This window comes from Megalobrama amblycephala, linkage group LG4 (genome assembly GCF_018812025.1).
Source record: "Megalobrama amblycephala isolate DHTTF-2021 linkage group LG4, ASM1881202v1, whole genome shotgun sequence".
Classification (NCBI taxonomy): domain Eukaryota; kingdom Metazoa; phylum Chordata; class Actinopteri; order Cypriniformes; family Xenocyprididae; genus Megalobrama; species Megalobrama amblycephala.
This window is the reverse complement of record NC_063047.1, coordinates 46,924,216-46,944,687: the sequence shown is the minus strand read 5'-3', so window position 1 is coordinate 46,944,687 and position 20,472 is coordinate 46,924,216. Positions and strand designations below refer to the sequence as shown.

The window sequence follows — 20,472 nt, the reverse complement described above, 5'->3', positions numbered from 1 at the left end:
AAAGGCTAGTGTAGGCAAAGAGTATAGAATATCTCTCTCTCTCTATATATATATATATGGCCAAGACCTGCATCAGAAAAATTGAGAACGTTGGACAATAAGTATATGAATATAACAGCTTGATTTTGCAGTGTTGTCTAATGTCCGTTAAAGCAAAAGTGTCCAAAAGTGTGAATTATGGAATAATGGACACAGCAATGCATCATGTATTTTAAGATCATTATGTTTAGCGTGATCCATTAAAACGTACAATATTTATATATATGAATAAATAAATATATATATATATATATATATATATATATATATATTTATTCAGACCTAGATATTATTACTATTACTCCACTAGTTCTAAAATATATTGTTCGCTGCAAACATGATGATCTTAAATGTAATAATTATTAATTTACTATTAATAAATGTGTAAAGTTGCATAAAATGGAAATACTCAAAGTAGGCTAACTACGTTACCTCAGATGGATGAATGATTGGATTCCACAACTGGTCAAATAAAACATATATAAGACAATACAACATTTACTGTGGGAACCATACAATTTACTGGTGACAATTTAAAAAAACTGTTCTTTTGCGCTTCTGATTTGGCAGTGAAATTCGCCGATTTTGGGTGCCTAAAATGTGAAGGATTCTATGGTCCAGTTAGTATTAGTATTATAAACTGTGGCCAGTTGCATAAACTGCTTAGACTAGTCTTAAAACAAAAGTCATCTAATTTTTTCTTCAAGACTGTGGAAGTATAGGCGGACAAAAGTTACATAGTGCACCTTTACAAAGTGATGAAAACAAGTTCCTAAAGGATGATGGGGAATACTGCCCCAGTGACAAGTTATTTACTGTACTCACATACTTAATGCTAATAGCTTACTGTCTTAATGAACATCAAGATTTTTTTGTTAAACTTAATTTCACATTTGAAGCCAGGTTTCAGAGAGATTGAGGGTTGTTTCAGCTTTCACACATTCATAATTTATACAAAAACACAGAACACAGGATGGTTTCTTCTGATTATATTCTCAAATACAAAATAATGCATTTTGATTTGACACAAAACCATATGCAGATACTGCTTTACAGACAAGACACAAGGTAAAAACATATCCACACAAGGAACTATTTTGGATCATTACTAATTTGAAACATGGGAATAGATGTGCATCAGACCAATCAGAGTCGTTTTAAAAATGCTATATAAAAAAGAAAATGATAACCTTCATCAGACATCAGAAAAGTGTTATTCAAGATTTAGGTTATTAAAATTTCCAATATGATGTACCAAGACAAAAGTGTTACATGGTCTTACATCAATGTGTACATACAGGCATATGATCATATACAGAATACCCATAACCATCTACCGCAAAATGTGGTTCTTTAATCTTACAAGATAAAAAATAAAATAAAATCAGTGGTAAAACTATTGGAACACAGAAACACCCTGCCTCTCTCTCTATACATCAGATGTAAATCTAAGCGAGCTTCCTCAAATTTTTCCTGCTCTATTTTGAAACATTCAAGCACATCATAGTGTGAGCTTTTTGGAGCGGACTAAACCACACATTACTAAATTCAAAAGTCAAACCTGTCATCTACAAGTACACAGAGGAAAAAAAAAAAAAAAAAGATCAAGCATGTAAACAAATATTTATTAGAAGAGCTAAAAAGGGATACTTGCCACCAAAACTCAAATAGAGCAATGGAGGGCCACAGAAATGTGACTACCTTTAAGGATGGCATAAATATGGAGAGAATAAACTTTTACAGAGAGCAGGGGGGGAAAAAAGGGGGGTAAGACTGGGAAGGATCACAAAAAAGGCATGAGGAATGCTGCTTAGGGAATGGGCCGTCTGAAGCGGCTGCGATGCTACTACTGTGTTCCCTGGGCACCCTGGCTGCCTTGGGCACCCTGCTGGTTATAGCTGCCGTAATTGCCGTATTGGTTATAGTACTGGTTCCACTGGCTCTGGTTCTGGTAGTACTGCTGCCACTGCTGAGCGTACTGAGGGAAGGAATACAACGTATAAAAATACATGCATCAACAATACAATACAATACTAAAATCAACAGGGACATCTGGGAAAAAACGGCACAATTATACTTTTACATTTTTTATGGCTGTTGCAACTGAAAACAAACGTGAAAATGATTGGAAGTGCCAACTGCAGCATTACATTAAGATCTGCTCACGTTGCATCAGATTTCTTTTTACGTTTTTGTAGCATTGAGCATTATAACCAATTACACGGTTCGGTTGTAATATGAATGCAATGGCCAATCAGAGGCGTTTAGAGTAGTTACCGCTGTAAAGGCTGTTTTGTTCAGTGCGCGCACTCACCGACTGAATTCAGCACTCTCACGGATTCTCTCTACATAACCAACCAAGCGCAGATACGATGCTAGTAAGATTAATTTTGTAGTGTAGACAGCTTCACCTATTGTAACAAGACTTTAAACACTAGACTGAAGTCATGCACCACTTCAGTGATAGGGATTGTACTGTCACTTCCTGTATATAATTTATTCCCAGTTTGAACAACTGTTTTGTTTAACTGTTTTTAAGCCGCGTTTCCACCGCAGGAACTTTCCCCAGGAACTAGGAACTTCAGGGTGGTACTCAGTGTGTTTTAACCGCAGGAACCAGGGTCTAAATGAAGTTCCGGGTAAAAAATTTCCCCCTCTGAGGGTGTACTCACACTAGGCATGGTGGCCTTGAACCGAGCCCAAGCGCGACTGTCCCCCCTCCCCACTCCCCCGCTAGCCCGCACTCACATTGCCTTCAACGCCCCAAGCCGGAGCACGCTTACGTCATATACGATGCAACTTTCTGAATGGAAGAAAACATGAAGAAATGCATTTTCGCTAAGATACTGCCTAATATATAGGCTATTTATAATTTATGCCGCGCAGCAATTTTCAAAAGCACGTATGATAGGATTAATTACGAAGGCAGCTGACGTTAATGGAGGAATTTGCAGCTTTACTCGCAAACTACAATTCCTGTTCATCAATAAGGTGAGAATCAGACCCGTTATAAACCCAAATACACTTGAATTAATTACACGAATTGATAAGTGTACTATCAAAGCAGTAATATAGATGTTTGCCGATGTTGGCACGAAAGTAGTAACTGTTACGTGCTCAGGCATGGTTAGCGCTCACACTGCATGTGAACCGCGCTCGAGCCCAACCGAACTGCGCTCTGGCCCACCTCTTCCAAGTGGGCCAGGGCTGGCTAAACGAACCGGGCACGGAACAGAGCGATCACACTTGTCAAACGAACCAGGCTTTAGGGGTCAAACATGCTCGGGCACGGTTCAAAACGCCTAGTGTGAGTACACATTGAAAGTCCCTGCTCGGAAGGTAGTACTTTTTCCCGTAACTTTTTTTTTAGCCTACAAAAATATGACGTGCCGTTTCCCCAAATGCAAAAACTATGTATTCTATTAATCAACATTAATAATATCAAAATTATAATATCAAAAGCAATCACTGACAATTTTAACTTGTGTAATAAAATTGCAGCCCTACCCTATAATGAGTTCCTGTTTTTAAATTTATAATTTATAAGAACAATTTTATTTAGGCAACTGTTGTTTAAATACATAATTGCCGCCTTTGAACAGCATTAAAGTCTGTGTAAATAAACATGCCATGTCAGATGCAGCTTCTGTTCCATCTTTGCCGTGTAAAGATGGCTTCTGTTGATGTTGATAAAATTTTGTTTTAGTATTCTGATTGAAGTTATTCATTAAATTACAGTATTTGACAAAAGACAACACAGATGCATTTAATAAAGTAATCATAAATAAATGCCCATACAGAGATAAAAATAATGCCCCTGGAAATCAATGCCAGGGAGCAAATATTGCCCCTTAATGGAAAAGTTAATGTCTGACCCTGGTGCCTGTATGCAGTTTCTACTACTGATGATCTCACCTGCTGGTACTGCTGATTGTAGCTCTGCTGCTGCTGGTTGTAGGTCTGTCCTGTGGGTGCTGGAGTTTGACTGTAGCTCTGGCTGTATCCTGGGTACTGACTGTAGTTGCCATAGTTGTACCCTTGGTTGTAGTTGCTCTGGTTGTAGCCCTGATTGTAGCCTTGATTGTAAGACTGAGGCTACAGAAAAAAAGAGAGAACAACATGCAAGCGATAAGTACAAATCCTGCTGGATTCATAAGCTGATTCTTGGGTAATGTAAGCCCTGTCCTGGTACCTGTGATTGGCTGTAGCCTCCACTTGCTCCAGAGCTACTCTTGTTGTAGGAGCCCTGGCGATTGTGGTTGTAACTGCCTCCAGACTGCTGGTTGCGGTTGTATCCACCACGGCCTCCTGAGCCTCCATCCCTGTAGTTAGTTCCCCAGCGGTTCTGGTTGTAGCCTCCACGGTTGTATCCTAATGAATTAGTTGGAGTGATTATCAACATCTAGTTCTTGTAGGCAATATCTAACCAGCAATGCTGAACAATAAGGAATAACTGTATAAAAAGCTGGTCATTAAATCACAAAATAAAGCCAGACTATGATATGATTAGGATAACTTGTATCACCCTGAAGGGGTTTCTTTGTGATAACGCCGGCTGACTGCACATTATCCTGCTAGTTACATGGCTACTCAATACATGGACAAGAACTATTGATTTAGATATTAATTTATGATTTTGCCTGTATATTCTCTTAAAGCTTTCATTAAAGGGATAGTTAACCCAAAAATGAAAATTTGATGTTTATCTGCTTACCCCCAGCGCATTCAAGATGTAGGTGACTTTGTTTCTTCAGTAGAACACAAATGATGATTTTTAACTTCAACCGTTGCCGTCTGTCAGCCGTATAATGGATCAATGGCAACACAATCTATAAGAGTCAAAAAAACATGCACAGACAAATCCAAATTAAACCCTGTGGCTCGTGACGACACATTAATGTCCTAAGACACGAAACCGAGCAGTATTTATATCATTTTTTACCTCTAATACACCACTATGTCCAACTGCCTTGAGCATCCGGTTAGTAAGGTCTGAACGCGCTCTGACAACTAAAGTGATCTCTCGCACTCGTTGAAGCAAAGCGCGAGAGATCACTTCCGGCATCAGAGCGCATTCAGACCTCACTAACCGGATACTGGACGCAGTTGGACATAGTGGTGTTTTAGAGGTAAAAAAAATGAGATAAATACTGTTTGGTTTCTCACACAAACCAATCGTTTCGTGTCTTAGGACATCAATGTGTCGTCACGAGCCGCAGGGTTTAATTTGTCTGTGCGTGTTTTTTTGACTCTTATAGATGGAGTTCCTATTGACACGCATTATATGACTGACAGACGGCAACGGTTGGAGTTAAAAATCATCATTTGTGTTCTACTGAAGAAACAAAGTCACCTACATCTTGGATGCCCTGGGGGTAAGCAGATAAACATCAAATTTTCATTTTTGGGTCAACTATCCCTTTAAGAAACAGTCCATTAGAATGTTCAAATCAATGGGACTATAACAAACACTGCAACAGTATTACAGTACTAGTAATACTAAAATTCTCCGAGATCGTTTTCAGTATAATCCATAACTGAGATGTAAAATGGCGGCAGTTGCATTGTTTCATACAAGAAATGGTCTATGGTGTGATTTGAGGGACATGAGAGTAGCGCCGGTTTCAGTAAACCAGGTGAGAGTACTGATATACACTGCCACTGATGATGCGCTGGTTAAAAAAATTTTTAATATATATATATATATATATATATATATATATATATATATATATATATATATATATATATATATATATATATATATATATATATATATATATATATATACACAACACCTCAATGCCACAGCTGACCAACCAGAACCAAGTATTCCAGTGTAATAGCTGTAATAAATGTATACACATGACAATACTAAATTTGTCAGTAATATTTAATGTTTTTGAAAGAAGATTCTTTAGTTCAAAGTCTTCATTTATTTTATCAAAAACAGATTAAAAGCATTATTATTTTATATTGTAATAATATTTCACAATAATAATTTTCTATTTAAAATTGTAATTTATTCCTATGATGCAAAGCAGAATTTTCAGCATCATTACTTCAGTGTCATGATCCTTCAGAAATTATTCTAATATGCTGATTTGCTGCTCAAGAAAAGCAATAGCAATTTTGAAAACAGTTGTGCTGCTGATATTTTTGGAAACAGTGATAGTTTTGCTTAGGATTCTTTGATGAATAGAAAGTTTTTCTATTAAAAAAGCATCTGTTTTTCCATTTATAAAGCACTTAATTTGAAATAAATATTGTTTGTAACATTATAAAGTGTCTTTACTGAAACTTTTGTAAATATAATGTGTCCTTGCTGAAAAAAGTATTATTTTCTGTCATTTACTAACCACAAACTTGTAAAACAGAACTAGCAAATTGAACACACTTACCTCCTCGGAAGCCTCCACCTCCAGAGCCGCCTCGGTTCTGGTAGCCACCTCTACCACCCTGAGGTCCACTACGATTGTCATAGCGCTGGAAGTTGCTACGGCCGCGGAAACCACCCTGGCGGTTATCAAAGCGCTTCTCCGGGGGAGGGCCTGCTTTACGGCCTTCTTCGTTGTACTGCTTGACGAGAACGTCGGCTTCTTCCCGCTGAAGCTCTACGAATCGCACCTCGTCCAGGAACTCGCCGGCGTCGGGCAGAACAAAGTTTGCTGCGGGAGCAGAGGCATGCAATGAGGGACAGAACAGCCGTGCCGGCGAAAGACAAAGAGAATCATAATCAGCACCATACAATGGTGACAGCAAAAATACAGGGGAGGGGACAGAACAAGGAGACAGAGAGAGTAAAAGAGAGAGAGAACTGGATCATGTGGTGATAACGGTAACATGCTCTAGGACAAACGTTGCCTTAGCTGGGTAAGAAAACCCTTGTCCCAGAGTAGGAATATGAGGACAATGTATGAGGGTCGTAGGGAATGAAATTAAACTAAAAACAGTTGCCAGAAAAAGAGTGTTATGATAAAAGGTGTCCCTGCAAAATTATAAGTAACTAGCTGAGGACATCGGTCCAATAATTTAACATTTATTAGTACAGCCAATACAAACTGCTCAGTTGCTGAAGTGAATTGGAGAGCCTGAGCCAATTGCAGCAATTCTGTTCCTCAATCCTCATTATCTGAGCTGGATTTCAGTGGTGAGAAATGGCATGAGACAATGTAAGAAAATGTGGTTAACAGGGCAGGAAGAGATGAAAAAAAAAAGGTGAGAGGTGCTCTTTTATCTGGCAAAAAGGTTTAACAGAAGGAGGGACGGGTGGGTTCTTCCAAGTCTTAAAATAAAGAAACAAATAAAAAAAAACAAAAAAACAGCAAAAGCAGATCTGGTGTGTAGTTTTGAACATTTGTTTTGGTTATCCGTGGCATTCCTACCTTTCATTTCTAACACAGCATGATCGGGAACATCCTTCCCTTCCTCATCAGTTCGCTTTAACGTTCGCTCTTTTAAATCCTCATCCGTGGGACAAATTACAATAGCCTTGCGTTGAAAACCTTCAAAAGGACGCATTTTTCGTCTCTGGGCTGATCCATATACATTTGTCTAGCAATGGTGACAAGAAAGAAGTAGAAGCTGTTCATTATTTGCTTTTGTTACGGCTTTGCGTTCCATAGGAGGGGAATTGGATTCCTGCAACGATGAAAGTGAGAGAGTTTTTTTTTCATTCTATAGTTACTGCTCTGGAATGACTAGCGGTTGTCTCTCACAACCCCACCTGACTTACCGTGAACTGGGCGACACATAAGAGTTTATGAATGACTGACATTGTATAGGGGACCCTTACTGCTTCCCTCAAACTAGCACTTTTAACAGAAGCTAGTTACAAACAACTGGTGTATCACTTTCTCACTATACTATAAGAGATCCAAGATACATGAAATTAATGGTAACACTTCAGTATAGGGACACATTCGCTATTAACTACAACTTGCCTCAAACTCCTAATTTCCTTATTAATAGTTAGTAAGGTAGTTTCTGTAGTGTTCAAGTTTAGGTATTGGGTAGGATTAAGGAATGTAGAATATGATCATGCAGAATAAGACATTAATATGTGCTTTAAAAGGAATAAAAAACAGCCAATATCCTAGTAATATGCATGCTAATAAGCAACTAGTTAAAGGTAGGGGTTGAACGACTTTTTTAAAGTTTATTAATGTGATGGAAGTCGAGTCAACGTAAGCCAGAACCTTCAGCTGACAGCTGAGACTCGAACTCGTTGCCTTGTGCACAGCTATAGCATATGACACTGCGCTGCCCACATGCCTATTGCTCCTACATAACAGCTAATTTTTATCAGTTCTTGTCTTCATCAAATACAGATGAAGTAACACAGTAAGATTACATTTATATGAATGCATTAGTGAGCGAGCGATTGTGTGTGTGAATTCATTCTACCTGTGCAGCGTCTCTACTAATAAGGGGCTTTCACACCAAATAGTTCTAGGAAATAGCCACTAGGATAGGTCCCCGAGAACTAATTTATCCCCCGGGCCATGTTCATGGTTGCATTCGCACCGGGAATAGGAACTGTGAAGCGGCCAACAGCAGCGTCTTTAAGCGCAGCATTTACAAACGCTAAAAACTGGTGAATGGAAGAAGCCATGATCGGAGCTGTGTTCATTGTGTGTCGTGGGGTTCTTGATAACGGAGATGGAATGTAAACGCATTATTTACACGACTAAAAGAGCAAAAAGTGGGGCTAAGAGACTAAATGTCCTATGAAAACTTTGTTTTACATATCATAGAGGCGGAAAAAAGAACAACCCTGCAGACAACTGGTAAATGCTATCATCACCGTTTTCCATGTTCGTGAAGTATATATGTTTACACGGCTTTTTAAAAATGCCTGGTGCCGATGTTTGACATGACATCAATGTACATAGGGCCCTATGAAATCCGTTTTATTTTTTCCCAAATTCCGTTTTTTCTGTTTTAATTTGAGTTTTATTTTTTTTGGACTCCATTTTAATAGTCAAATTAAATTTTAGTAATCAAAAAGCATGTCTAATTAATTTAAATAATGAAACGTATCCAATTTAAGGCCCCGGTATACTTCAAACGAAATCAAAGAAAGAACTGATGTGACGTAATTTCGAACAAAATCAGGCCAAAACGAAGTTCGTTTTGTGTTCTTTTTGGAAGTTCGAAACAGCTTGCCAAAGCAAACTTTCAGGAAAAGTTCGTTCCAGCTGCAAAACACCTTCGTACTACCATTGGTCAGTGACGATAACGCAATAGGAGGTGTGCGCTGAGGCTCCGCCTTCACTTGCGTGGACCACGTCTCTGACTCATTTGATCTGTAGAGTTTGTTGAGGTAAGATCTCCGCAGGTGAAAACATGAACACAGAGGATAGCCGCTTTAGAGTACAAAATGAAGTTGTGCTTGTAAAAAAACAAGGCACTGACACTGTTTTTCATGTTTGATACTGTAAAGCTGCTTGATTTTAAGCAATCCATTGAATAAAGTGCTATATGAAGAAGTGACATGACTGGAGTGCTAATTTGCAGAGTTCATGCTAACATTCCTATGCTGTTACGATCAGACGCTTTTCTTAGGCTTTCTATAATAAATGCTTACTGTTTTCTCATTTTTGTTGTGTTTATTTTGTTACTGAGAAGAAAGTGCACGGCACATATTTACATAATCATCTAAACGTGTGGGTGGCGTCAGATGTTCGTTTACAGTATATCGCTGGTCACACATTTCGAACTTCGTTTTACCCCTAAACGAAGAACGAAAAAGAAGTTCGATTGAAGTATACCGGAGCCTTTACCATCAATTTATTAAAAGTTTAACAAAAAAAATACATTTTATTAGGGCCCTATGATATACGTTTTATTGTTTCCTCTCAGATTGTTTTATTTTTACCAAGTTCTGTTTTCTGTTTTAACTTTTCTGGGTTCCATTTTAATGGTTTAAAGGTGCAGTAAGTGGTATTTGAACTACGCTGTTGGACATTGTTGATATGCCTCCAAAACTCACACTCCAATTATAACCACCCTGCTCAGAGACGGACTCGAACCGCTGCCCGAACGCTGCTGGCATGCGAGGTGAATGCACTACCAATGACGCTAAGCAATGCATTCTCTGGCAGTCGTCAGTATGCAGTATGCAAAACTCTCACTATCTGGCCGCTGTCACACACGCGATGCGAGTGGATGTCTGTTTATCACAGCTGACGCGCAACAAAATGCTTCACGAAAAATAAAGCGCAATCGACGAACGAACGACAAGAAAGCACAAAAAATGAAGTGTTCGTTGTTAGTCGCAAACAGCACAGCAGCTCCAGGCAATCAAAACCCAGTGTACTCACATGATAAGCGAGATCAAAGAAGTTTTCAGGCCTTCCCTCTTAGCTCTCTCCAGCGCTGGAAAGCTTTTCTAATATAAAAGTGGGTCCTAAAGCATTTGCCCAGGCATAAACCTTCATTCCAGTGATATTCTTTAGAGCTGATTTGTATTTTGTCCCATTTCTCGTTCTGCAGTTTTTCCCCCCTTATTTTCAAATCGCCCTCTTGCTCGTTCTCTCTCCTCGACAGGTTATACGCCCCCCGATGCTGATTGGTTAGACGTTTGTTGTTGGACTCGCCCGACTAACTTCCAAACAGTGTATTTGAAATATCACTGAGTCCACCTTTAATTACATTTTAATAATCAAAACGCATGTCTAATTAATTGAATTCTTAAAAACAACAACATTAATTAAAAATGTCTTTTTATGAAATGTTGTTTTTTCAGAAATTCTGTTGTGTATTTAAATTTTTCTGGCAACCAAATTAACGCATAACATTAGTTTTAATCATGAAATTAATTTGTCAAAAAAATGTGCTGCACAAAGGGCTTTACGGTTAAAATTAAAACATGGAAGAAAAACAGATTGTTCTGAATTCTACTGTACAACTCTAATATGTTTCATTCTGTCAAGCTAAATCGAACTTTTATGTTAACGTGCTGCCAAGAGCTTTGAGTTTGAGTTTATGACCTTAGTTTTCTCAGATGAAGCAGTTAAATGCTGATGAAGTGACATTCAGAGCGGCTCTGGAGATTAATTTTGTGCGTTCATTTCCTCATATAGTGAGGCGACAGAGCATGAAAACACAGCAAGCGTCGCACGTGCTTCAATGTATGTGAGAGTAAAAGTAAATGAGTAAATGAAACCGTGCTTCTGCGTCATTCATTTCAGAGGCACACGGACATGCAGGATTCATGATTAAATTTTGTCTTTTTGCAGTTTAATATTCACAGACACTAGTCTATATCGCGATTTGATTTAAGTCTACTGACCTGCTTTGGATTCATTCATGTAAAGTTCCGTGACAATCCACGTTATATACTAAATTCCGTTTTAATGATTGGATTCCGTGATTCCGTCCGCGTTTTCTGCATCGTGGAAATCATAGGGCCCTACGTACACTCACATCACTGATAGTTCCAATAGGAGCTAATTTAGTTCCTCCAAAAGGAGTTCCTAGAACTAAAATTGTTCTTAGTTCCTGTGGTGCGAACGTGGCAAAATGCAGGTACTTCAGCCTATAGTTCTAGGAAATATGAAAAGGTTCCTCCGGTGCAAAAGCCCCTATAGTGAAGCTGTGGGATTTAGTTAAAGAAATATATGCTTGAACTTTTCAGTTTCCAAACTATATTATTGAGAAATCACAGAACAGTGTTGACAATACATTTCTGCGCGTGATGTACGAGTCTACAAGCTATACTGTATGCATGTGTGTTACAGTGAGGCACTCAGTTTAGAACGCAAATTAACTTACCTGTACAATAAGCTGTTTAAAATGTGCATTCTCTCGTTCAATTTGAGTATCCAGATAGTATAATCACACGTTTTGTGGAGCGCTCTCGGAGCATGCATTTATTTGTCATTTTGGAAACGGAGCGTAAATGTGGACTTCAAAGATTTCTTATGCTGTTGTGCCCTCTATAGGACCATCGACTACTCGACGTCAAGCTTAAAGAGTCATGGCAGAGCATTTAAGTCGACTAGTCGGTGCAACCCCTAGTTAAAAGTGAGAATTGAACCCTAAAATAAAGTGTTACCAATTAAATTCTTATTTGACAGCCTAATACTGCAGTCTACCGATTTCTCTTAAACTAACCAAACACAGTCATGCTCTTAATGTAAATACATCAATCATGTCTAAACATCAATGGCTGAGATTTTGCCATTATCTGCTGGTACATTTTGTCCTGATAACTAGGAAATCATCTTAAAGTTAACAAATTTACTTAAATAACCTTCACTTCTGTATTTCAAACACATGCACTGCCTGGGTCCCCTTACTTACCTTAACTTACCCATTGTTCAAAAGACCAGAATGCCCGACACGGACAAACATTTAGTACCAACCTGTTCATACTCACAGTTTCCTTAAGGAACCATTAGCATGTCCTTTGACCTTACCTACCTTACAACCTCTGGAACTGTTCACCTGCAAACTTCAAGCAGGTTAGTGTTTCCACTTACCTGCCATTCATTTTTAAAAACAACATTCAAGTAAAGTTCCAAGTATATCTAATGAAAAGTTCTCGTTTTCTTTACAATTACCATAGCAACAGAAGGTGTTTTCTTACTCACCAGGCAGTGATTACTTGTTTTTCAACATCTTACTAATGTCATGGACTACTTGTACAGTGTGGCAAAAATCTCTTTACAACAAGGCAATACATAAAATCAAAAATATTCATTGTGACAACATACTATACTGCATTCTTTCCCTGCTCGTTTTTAACGTTTAAGCGAAACAAAACAAATCATAATTAAGCAACATGTTCAGGACAAAGAAATAAGGACTGGAAAAAAGTTTTCAGGAGCACAATAGGCTAACCAATGCTTTGGACTAAGCTACAGAGAGAGCAGAAGTGCATTAATGAACATGTGCATCAGTGAGCAGCAGTGGATGTGGGGGTTTTTTTTGGGGGGAGGAGGGTTGAGAAGGAAGGGAAGAGCTTTAGCTGTGAGGACAGCGCAGAGATAGGCAAGTGTGGCAGTACCTGATCCAGGATGTAGTTCCGCTTCTTGCGGGCAGCAATCTGGATGAGTCTGTTGAGACACTGCGTAGCCTGCTGAATAAGTACGTCCCAGCGTCCAGCATAGTTGCGCTGCCGACGGAGTCCCATGACCTGACATAAACGAACTTCAGTGTGTGGTCTTTGAATTGGAGGAACTACATATTTCCAAAATGATTAGTTGGTGGATGGCCTAAACAACTAGTTGAGTTATTTGCTTGAGTATCTACAATGATCAACTCCTCAAAAACATGTTGTAAATAGACATCTTTGATGCTTTTCACCAAGCGCTCACACAAATACACAAGGGAGCGTTTAAAAGCAGTCGTCTATCAGTGGATCTGTCTATCAGCGGATATATTAGGAATCAACTGATAGACGCCTGCTTTCAAACGCTCCCGTGTGTATTTGAGTGAGCCCTCTGTGAAGAGCGTCACAGATGATTGTTGATCATTGTAGACAGACGTATCTGTTGAGTGTGTGAACAATGGCCAATCAGAAGTCACAATGGCCAATAAGAATCTGCTCAACAGCGCTCAAAATACAAGGGGAAAATGCAGGTATAGTCACATTTTTAAAATTTCAGTACCAACTTGGTACCGAAGACAACACAATACTCAATGGTCAAAGTTTCCATCTGAATGTGTATGGCTATAGCAGCATGGCTTTACAATGCACAGTTGCTATAATAACAGGGATTATATCCAGCAGCAATACCTTCATCTTGTCCATGATCGCATTTGTGCCCAGGATGTTGTACTTTTTGTCTGGGTTCTCTTCTGCATATTTGAGGGCCCAGGTGGTTTTTCCACTACCAGGCAGACCAACCATCATCAGGATCTGAGAAGAAAATGTTGAGGCAACATTTTACAAAACAGGCATCAACAACATCCTCGGTCCACTGATCATGTACAGTCATGGCCAAAAGGCAAATTTTTTGTTTCGCAAAGTTTGCTGCTTTGGTGATTTGCATTGTTTCTAGATTATTGTGCAGCGTGATCAGATGCATTTAAAATTAATTACAAAAAGCTTAAATCGGCAAAAAAAAAACAAAAAAACAAAAAAAAAACTTGAGTACATGACAGCGATGATAAATCATGAAAATGATAATCGCCGTGACTTTAAAAAAAAAATGTTTTTTTTTCCCTTCCATTTTTGCGGGTACTTGAGGCTTGATTGGTTAGCATTAAAACAGCATGCCGTCCATGGTGAAATAAAGTGAAACTATAGATTTGAAAGTGTGCAGTGATACCTGGAATCACTTTGATCATGAATACAGTTAAGTGCAAGATGCGCAGCGCCAATAATATTATAATGAGAACACTTTCATAATATAATGTTGTAATTCTTCGTGCTTTAGTCGCCCATGTTTCAGCGTTGTTGTTTTATTCGCGTCCTTTTATGCAGCTAGTACATTACTTTTATGTTAAATATCCTTTATCTGATTAATATCATATAGGATGCATCAGCTGAAGAGAATTTTTTTTTTTTTTTCATTATAAAAACCTTGTTGATGAGACTGCTAAACATAATGAATATTCATCTTAAATTTCAAATGACAATTCAAACCTCGCAATCAGTTTTAGTGGCAGGTCCCAGTGTCCCTCTGACTCTGTCGTCCAGGTGAAGATCCTGAATGAAGGTATAGCCTTCTGGCTGGGGGAAGAAGGGCTCCTCTCTCTGTCCAAAGTTGAATTCTATGGCACAGTTCTTCACCAATACATGTGGGAAAAGGGCACGTCCGGCCAGTTCCTCTCGGGTGACACGGAAACATGGGCCCAGCCACTTGCCATTCTTGGAGAATGCCATCTCTACTTCCTCACTGTTTTCAAAGTCCTATGGAAAACAATCCAAGTGGGAAAAAGAAACGAAATAAGGTTAATAATAGAGTCTGAGACCTTATTAAGTTGCATCATGTTTAATGTAATATAGAAGTAAGAGAGAAAAACAATTACAATATAGCAGCCAATGATATCATTTTCACTGAACTTTTCCCCATAGTCTTCAAATTTACAGTTGGAGGATTTCTTGCCAGTTCCTCCATAGCCAAAAGAGAAGGGTTCTTCACCTATAATATAAATAAAGGAGTTATAATTAATAAATTAGTTAAACTACAGTGTTAATACAACACAAAACAAAATCCTCACACTTCCCAGCAAAATCTACAGCTGTTTCATTCATGTTTCATTCATCTTTTTAAAGAAAAACATAGTCATTTACCGAGTTGAGTGTTGCATGAATCCAGGGACCATCCGATTCTCACCACATGAGGGTCAGGCTCAGTGCTAGGAAGGTGCTTTACTGAAATTTCCTCATTTATCTAAACAAAGAAATAGACAGGAGAGATGTGTATCTCTACAAATATCTAAGGCAATCAAACAAGGCACTGGTTTAAAACAGTCGTATTAAATAGCATATTTGTTACCTTCATTTCAAAGCACACACGTCCTTTGGCAACACCATAAGTGGCTCGAGCACCTGACCACAGGAAGGCAAAACCTTCAATGGTCAGAGGGTACCCGCTGTATCTGTCACGAGCCACTTTGAAATGCAGGTCACAGTTATCTGAAGACAAACAAACAAGAAGCCATTGTGATGTGAAAGAAACGCTAGATATGAAACTAACCACATTTAAAATAAGTTTTGTGTCCAGGAACCATGGAAATTAGGGATGTTCTGATACCACTTGTTTTCCAGAACGAGTATGATACCGATACTTTCATTTTTGGCAGTTGCCGATACAGGAATTTTTATTCAATTTTTAATTTTTTATAAATGTTGGGTAGAGAAACCAAAAGAATTTGAATCATATTAGATGGCCTAATTTGTTTAGCAAATAGATATTTCAGTGTCCTTGTTACATGTACTTTGTAATATTGTAAATTATACATAATTAAATGCAAATAACCCTGAACCAAACCCTAATTGTAACCATAACCCTATAGTAAGTACATATTGTTATTTAATATGAACAAGGACACCTTAAAATAAAGTGTAATCAATATTTCCTATAGTAATTTTCATGCTTAATTATGTCTGTTAAACTGTATCGTACAAGCCTCTGTTACATTCACGGTTTCTTTTATCATTCTATCATATGTTTTAATCTTTTATTAAATATCAGAGTGCACATTTAGAGTTTTAGTTCAAATGACGCAGCTATAAAGAAGAAAATATTGAATTTATGTTTAATATTCCATTAATTAAATACATTAACGTCATAGATACAGATTTAATCTCGGATATCTCCATTCTGCACTCTGTCTGTTCTGTTGTCTGCGTTTCTTTGTGTGGACACAAACACTGTGCACACGCTGCGCGGTATTGAAGCATTTTAACAAGAATGTATTGGGCATCCCTAATGAAAATACAGCACTGCAAATACAAACATCTCCGTCTCACACACACACACACACACACACACACACAAAAAAAATCCTCTCCTTAATTATACTCACAGGTGTCAATAACCACAAGTTTATCATCAATGTCTTCCTCCTCTTCTTCAGCTGGGGGCTGTGGTGATCGTCCCCTACAACAACCAAAGAGAACTATGAGATTGAGCAATACAAAAAAATAAATAAATACATCCAAGGATGCATAACTTACCTCCTTTCCTCACGATGCTCATAGTAACCGTATCCTCGGCTATCATCATATGACCTCTTACGACTGTATGAGTATCTATCATCCTCTGATTTGGCCTGTGCATCCCAGTCACCGGCCTGCTCTGCCTGCTGTGGAACGTCCTCGTCGGCCTTATACTCGGACTTCACTTCATCACCTTCAAAAAGATTTTTGAAAAAATATATCAAAAGCTAAACCAAATAAAAATGGTAAGGTCACAAGTAACTTTAACTACTTACGAATTATGTGCATGAACCTCACTGGCATAGAAATGTGGCACAAATGGCAAAAACTTAACTTAAAAATCTGCTTTAGCATGTGTGGTTAGTTAAAAGAATAATTCACTCAAATGAAAATTTCCTGATTATTTACTCCACAAGGCTATCTGAGAAGCATGACTTTCTTTCTTCAGCCGAAGAGAAATTAAGGGTTTTGAGGAAAACATTCTGGGATTTTTCCCCATTTAATGCAAGTGAAAGGGGATCACCGTAGCTTCAAATTAATCCATATGACCATAGCCAACATCAAGCATGATCTTCCCAACATGCATATGTCATGTCTTGTGGACACACATCGCAGAGCTGGACCAATATACATTTTTCTTTTTTCAAAAAATGACTGATCGCTTTGCTTGACCCTAATTTATTGGCTGGGGTCATGTGGATTACTCTGAAGCTGTCCAAATATGGATTTTGGATCGTCAAAAATGGACAATGGTGATCCCTGTTCACTTGCATTAGATGGGAGAAAATTTAGAAAGTTTTCCTCAAACATTATTTTCTCTACAGCTGAAGACATATACACCCTGGGGGTGAGTAAATAATCAGGAAATGTTCTTTTTTGAATGAACTACTCTTTTAGCAGTAGTATGCTTTTAAAAAAAAAAAAAAAAAAAAAAAAAAAGCATTTGTAACAAAACACTATGCTAAAGTGGTCCAACTATTACAGAATTCTCCCCTTGTGGCTCATACACTTGACAAGACTTACCAGACACTTCCTGCTGGCCGCGTTGACTTGAGTCTCCCTCTGGGATCTGCCGGGACGCCGGCTCGTCAGACTTCTCCATCTGTGGCTCTGCATGTGAAGGAGTCTCTTCATACTCCTGCTTCATCTCCTCCTGCTTCTTATTGTGCTGCCCGGCTGGTTCCTCATGGCGCGGCTTCTTGGCTTCAGGTTCCTGGTGATCATCCCGCTCATAGGAGTATTGCTCTGTCATTTGTTCCGGCATCGCATCCGATGAATAATCACTCGTTCCAAAAGCAGGTATGGGGGTCTCGGTGCTGTCCTCATTGCCTTCGTTACTCTCATTTCCCTGATCATCAAATCCACCCTGGTAGAGGTCTGTGCTGTTTCCATCATCAAATTGTGCCTTGGATTCTTCTCCATAATCTTGCTCCCTGGTTGCAGCTTCTGTGTAGAAATTAAACAGAATTAAAAATGTTTTGTTGCGTTAAAGGTAAAATATGTAATAATTTTGTTTGCTAGAGGTCGCTAGAAGCCTATTCAAAACAAAGGTGTAGCTTGATGACGCCAAGTTTGAGAGCGGAATCTTGGGACATGTGATCTCCATCTCAACGGACGGTGCAAAAGAATAGGGATTGGAGTTGGGAAGAACTCATGTTCATGGATGAGATTATTAACGTTACTATAGTATGAAGCTGAATGAGGCCACTGGAGCGATTGCGCAACACACGCCTCACGAGCAGCGTAACTTTTATTATGCCACAGTCGCCGGCGCCGCTTCCGCTTTTCCGGTCATGAGTATGAGGTAATGCAGCGCTGTTTATCATATTAGATACATTTGAGTGTGTCGAAAATGTTATAACGTTACTCTGTGTGTTCACTCAGCGGCTGCTCTGAGACACTTGTTGCACACTGCAGTAAGATAGATCGATTTTAGAATATCATATACAATAACGTATTGTATGATGGAGGAAATTATGTATTACTGTTAATAAAAATAAACCTGCATCTGATTATGCTATGTTAGCTATTTGACAAAATGGTGTTTTTCTCTGAGGCATGGTAAATCGAAAAAAGGACTAAGCTATATAACAATGATTCGTTTTCTGTCTATAAATATATCAAAACAGTTGTTCCCTTGCCTATTAAAATGTGTAATATATTAAAGCGTCTTTGGTGTTTCCATGGTTTCTACAAAATAAAACCACGGGTATCACGGGTATGACGCAATTGACAGGCGACTCCTCACACGTTCCGGAGCCTTGGTTAAAATTACAATTTTCTCACGATTTACAAATAGTTGGAAAAATTTGGGATATTGTAAGTACTCAAGTGAACAAAATATATAACACTGGCCTAGTGGTTTTAGGATATTTTACTGCAAAATATTACATATTGCACCTTTAATGTCTTTTAAATACGTCATTCAAAATTACTCAACTAATTTCCATTACTTTTGTAGTCATTCAGAATTACTCAATAAGGACTTTATTTTTTAAGAGATTATTTTTTTAAGCAATGATTACACTTAATTTTAAGGTGTTCTTATTATTTTAAGGTGTGTAATTATACAATAAATTACTGAGTAATGTTAGTTAACAACATGTAGGATTATGTTTAGTGTTACTTATACATGTTTACTTATACATAGAATTTAATAATTTTTACTACAAGATTTTTCCAGACCTGGAAATCACATCTGTAAAATTCCCTGTAATTTTCAGTTTTCCATAATTGAAAACACTGATGTTATCAGATGCCCCTAAATTTAAAAATCAACCAGTGCTTGTTTTATTTCACAGAAGGATGTCCTAAATCAAAGGGGTCCCCCTGTGGTGGTTTAACACGTTGCCAGGCGCCCCTCATAAATAATAATCTCTCCTAATCTCTGTGAAGCACATCTCCATTTGCAACAACATCACGGATTAACGCCTCAGAACATAGCCAGGTCAAAACATAAACATAAATACATGTATTACCTTCCTCCTGATCATCATTCCCCTCTCCAGACTCCCCGCCAGCCTCAAAGTCTTGTTCCTGATCGCCTGATGGTGCATCCCCCGCCGCCTCGGCCTCCAATGCCGCCTGCAATCTGTCCGCCAGATCCGCCTTCAGCCCGCGAGTGTCCAGGCCTCGGCGCTGGAGCTCTTCTTTAAGCTCATTGACTTTGAGCTTTTTGACATTAAGCCCGCTCATTGTTCATGCACCCCTACAGCAGTTTATTCCAAACTGTGCGCCTGTACATCAGAGTAAACAAACGCGAGTCATTGATTGGTTACTGTACGCGCTCAGCGGATCATCTTCGCTAATATATTAGCCCGCTAGCTAACTGGCTAACGGAGGCAAAGGTCTTTGCAGCTAAAACATAATTCCACTGCATTGTAAGAGTATCTGGACATTAGTACATTAAATACAACAACATGCATAGACCAAATCCATGTGTTTAAGTGTCAAAACAGTGTAGTGGCATGGTTCATCGTAGCCACTGGCTTAATGCACACTTAGCATTCGTGATAACTAGCGAACTATGGAGTCAAGTAATTTGCGCGCAAATCCCACCCGCCTCACATGCATTCACAAACATCGGTAAATACCGGTTTAGACCACAAACAGAACATAAATACTTCCTCGTGTTTGCAGAAAACAACATATTTACCTGTATCTGTCAGTTTTCCTTTTAAGCAAATTGTCGTTACGGTTGTATCAAAAATGGAGGGTGACCGTGGTAGCCCACTTCCTCCGCCTCGCGACGGTGTGAGCGCTCTTGGTCCCTGCAGCTGATTGGCTAAAGCTGCTGTCTGTCTAAGGCCGGA

General features: G+C 38.7%; 1 protein-coding gene across 2 annotated transcripts; it reads right to left on the bottom strand.

The window, feature by feature from the left end:
- Positions 1-1,013: 1,013 nt before the first annotated feature.
- On the bottom strand, positions 1,014-20,472 carry hnrnpul1l (heterogeneous nuclear ribonucleoprotein U-like 1 like). Of its 2 annotated transcripts, XM_048189631.1 has the most exons (17): positions 20,316-20,472; positions 19,639-19,896; positions 17,684-18,106; positions 16,679-16,853; positions 16,528-16,601; positions 15,495-15,634; positions 15,290-15,389; positions 15,025-15,137; positions 14,639-14,905; positions 13,787-13,909; positions 13,055-13,183; positions 7,425-7,593; positions 6,441-6,707; positions 4,232-4,410; positions 3,955-4,134; positions 3,669-3,716; positions 1,014-2,017 (listed from the first exon to the last, which is right to left on the bottom strand). In XM_048189631.1, the coding sequence occupies exons 2-17, from the start codon at positions 19,853-19,855 to the stop codon at positions 1,886-1,888; spliced, it is 2,736 nt and encodes a 911-aa protein (XP_048045588.1). In that variant the 5' UTR covers positions 19,856-19,896; positions 20,316-20,472; the 3' UTR covers positions 1,014-1,885. The 2 variants fall into 2 exon arrangements, with proteins under 2 accessions (XP_048045588.1, XP_048045589.1); XM_048189632.1 differs by lacking the exon at positions 3,669-3,716.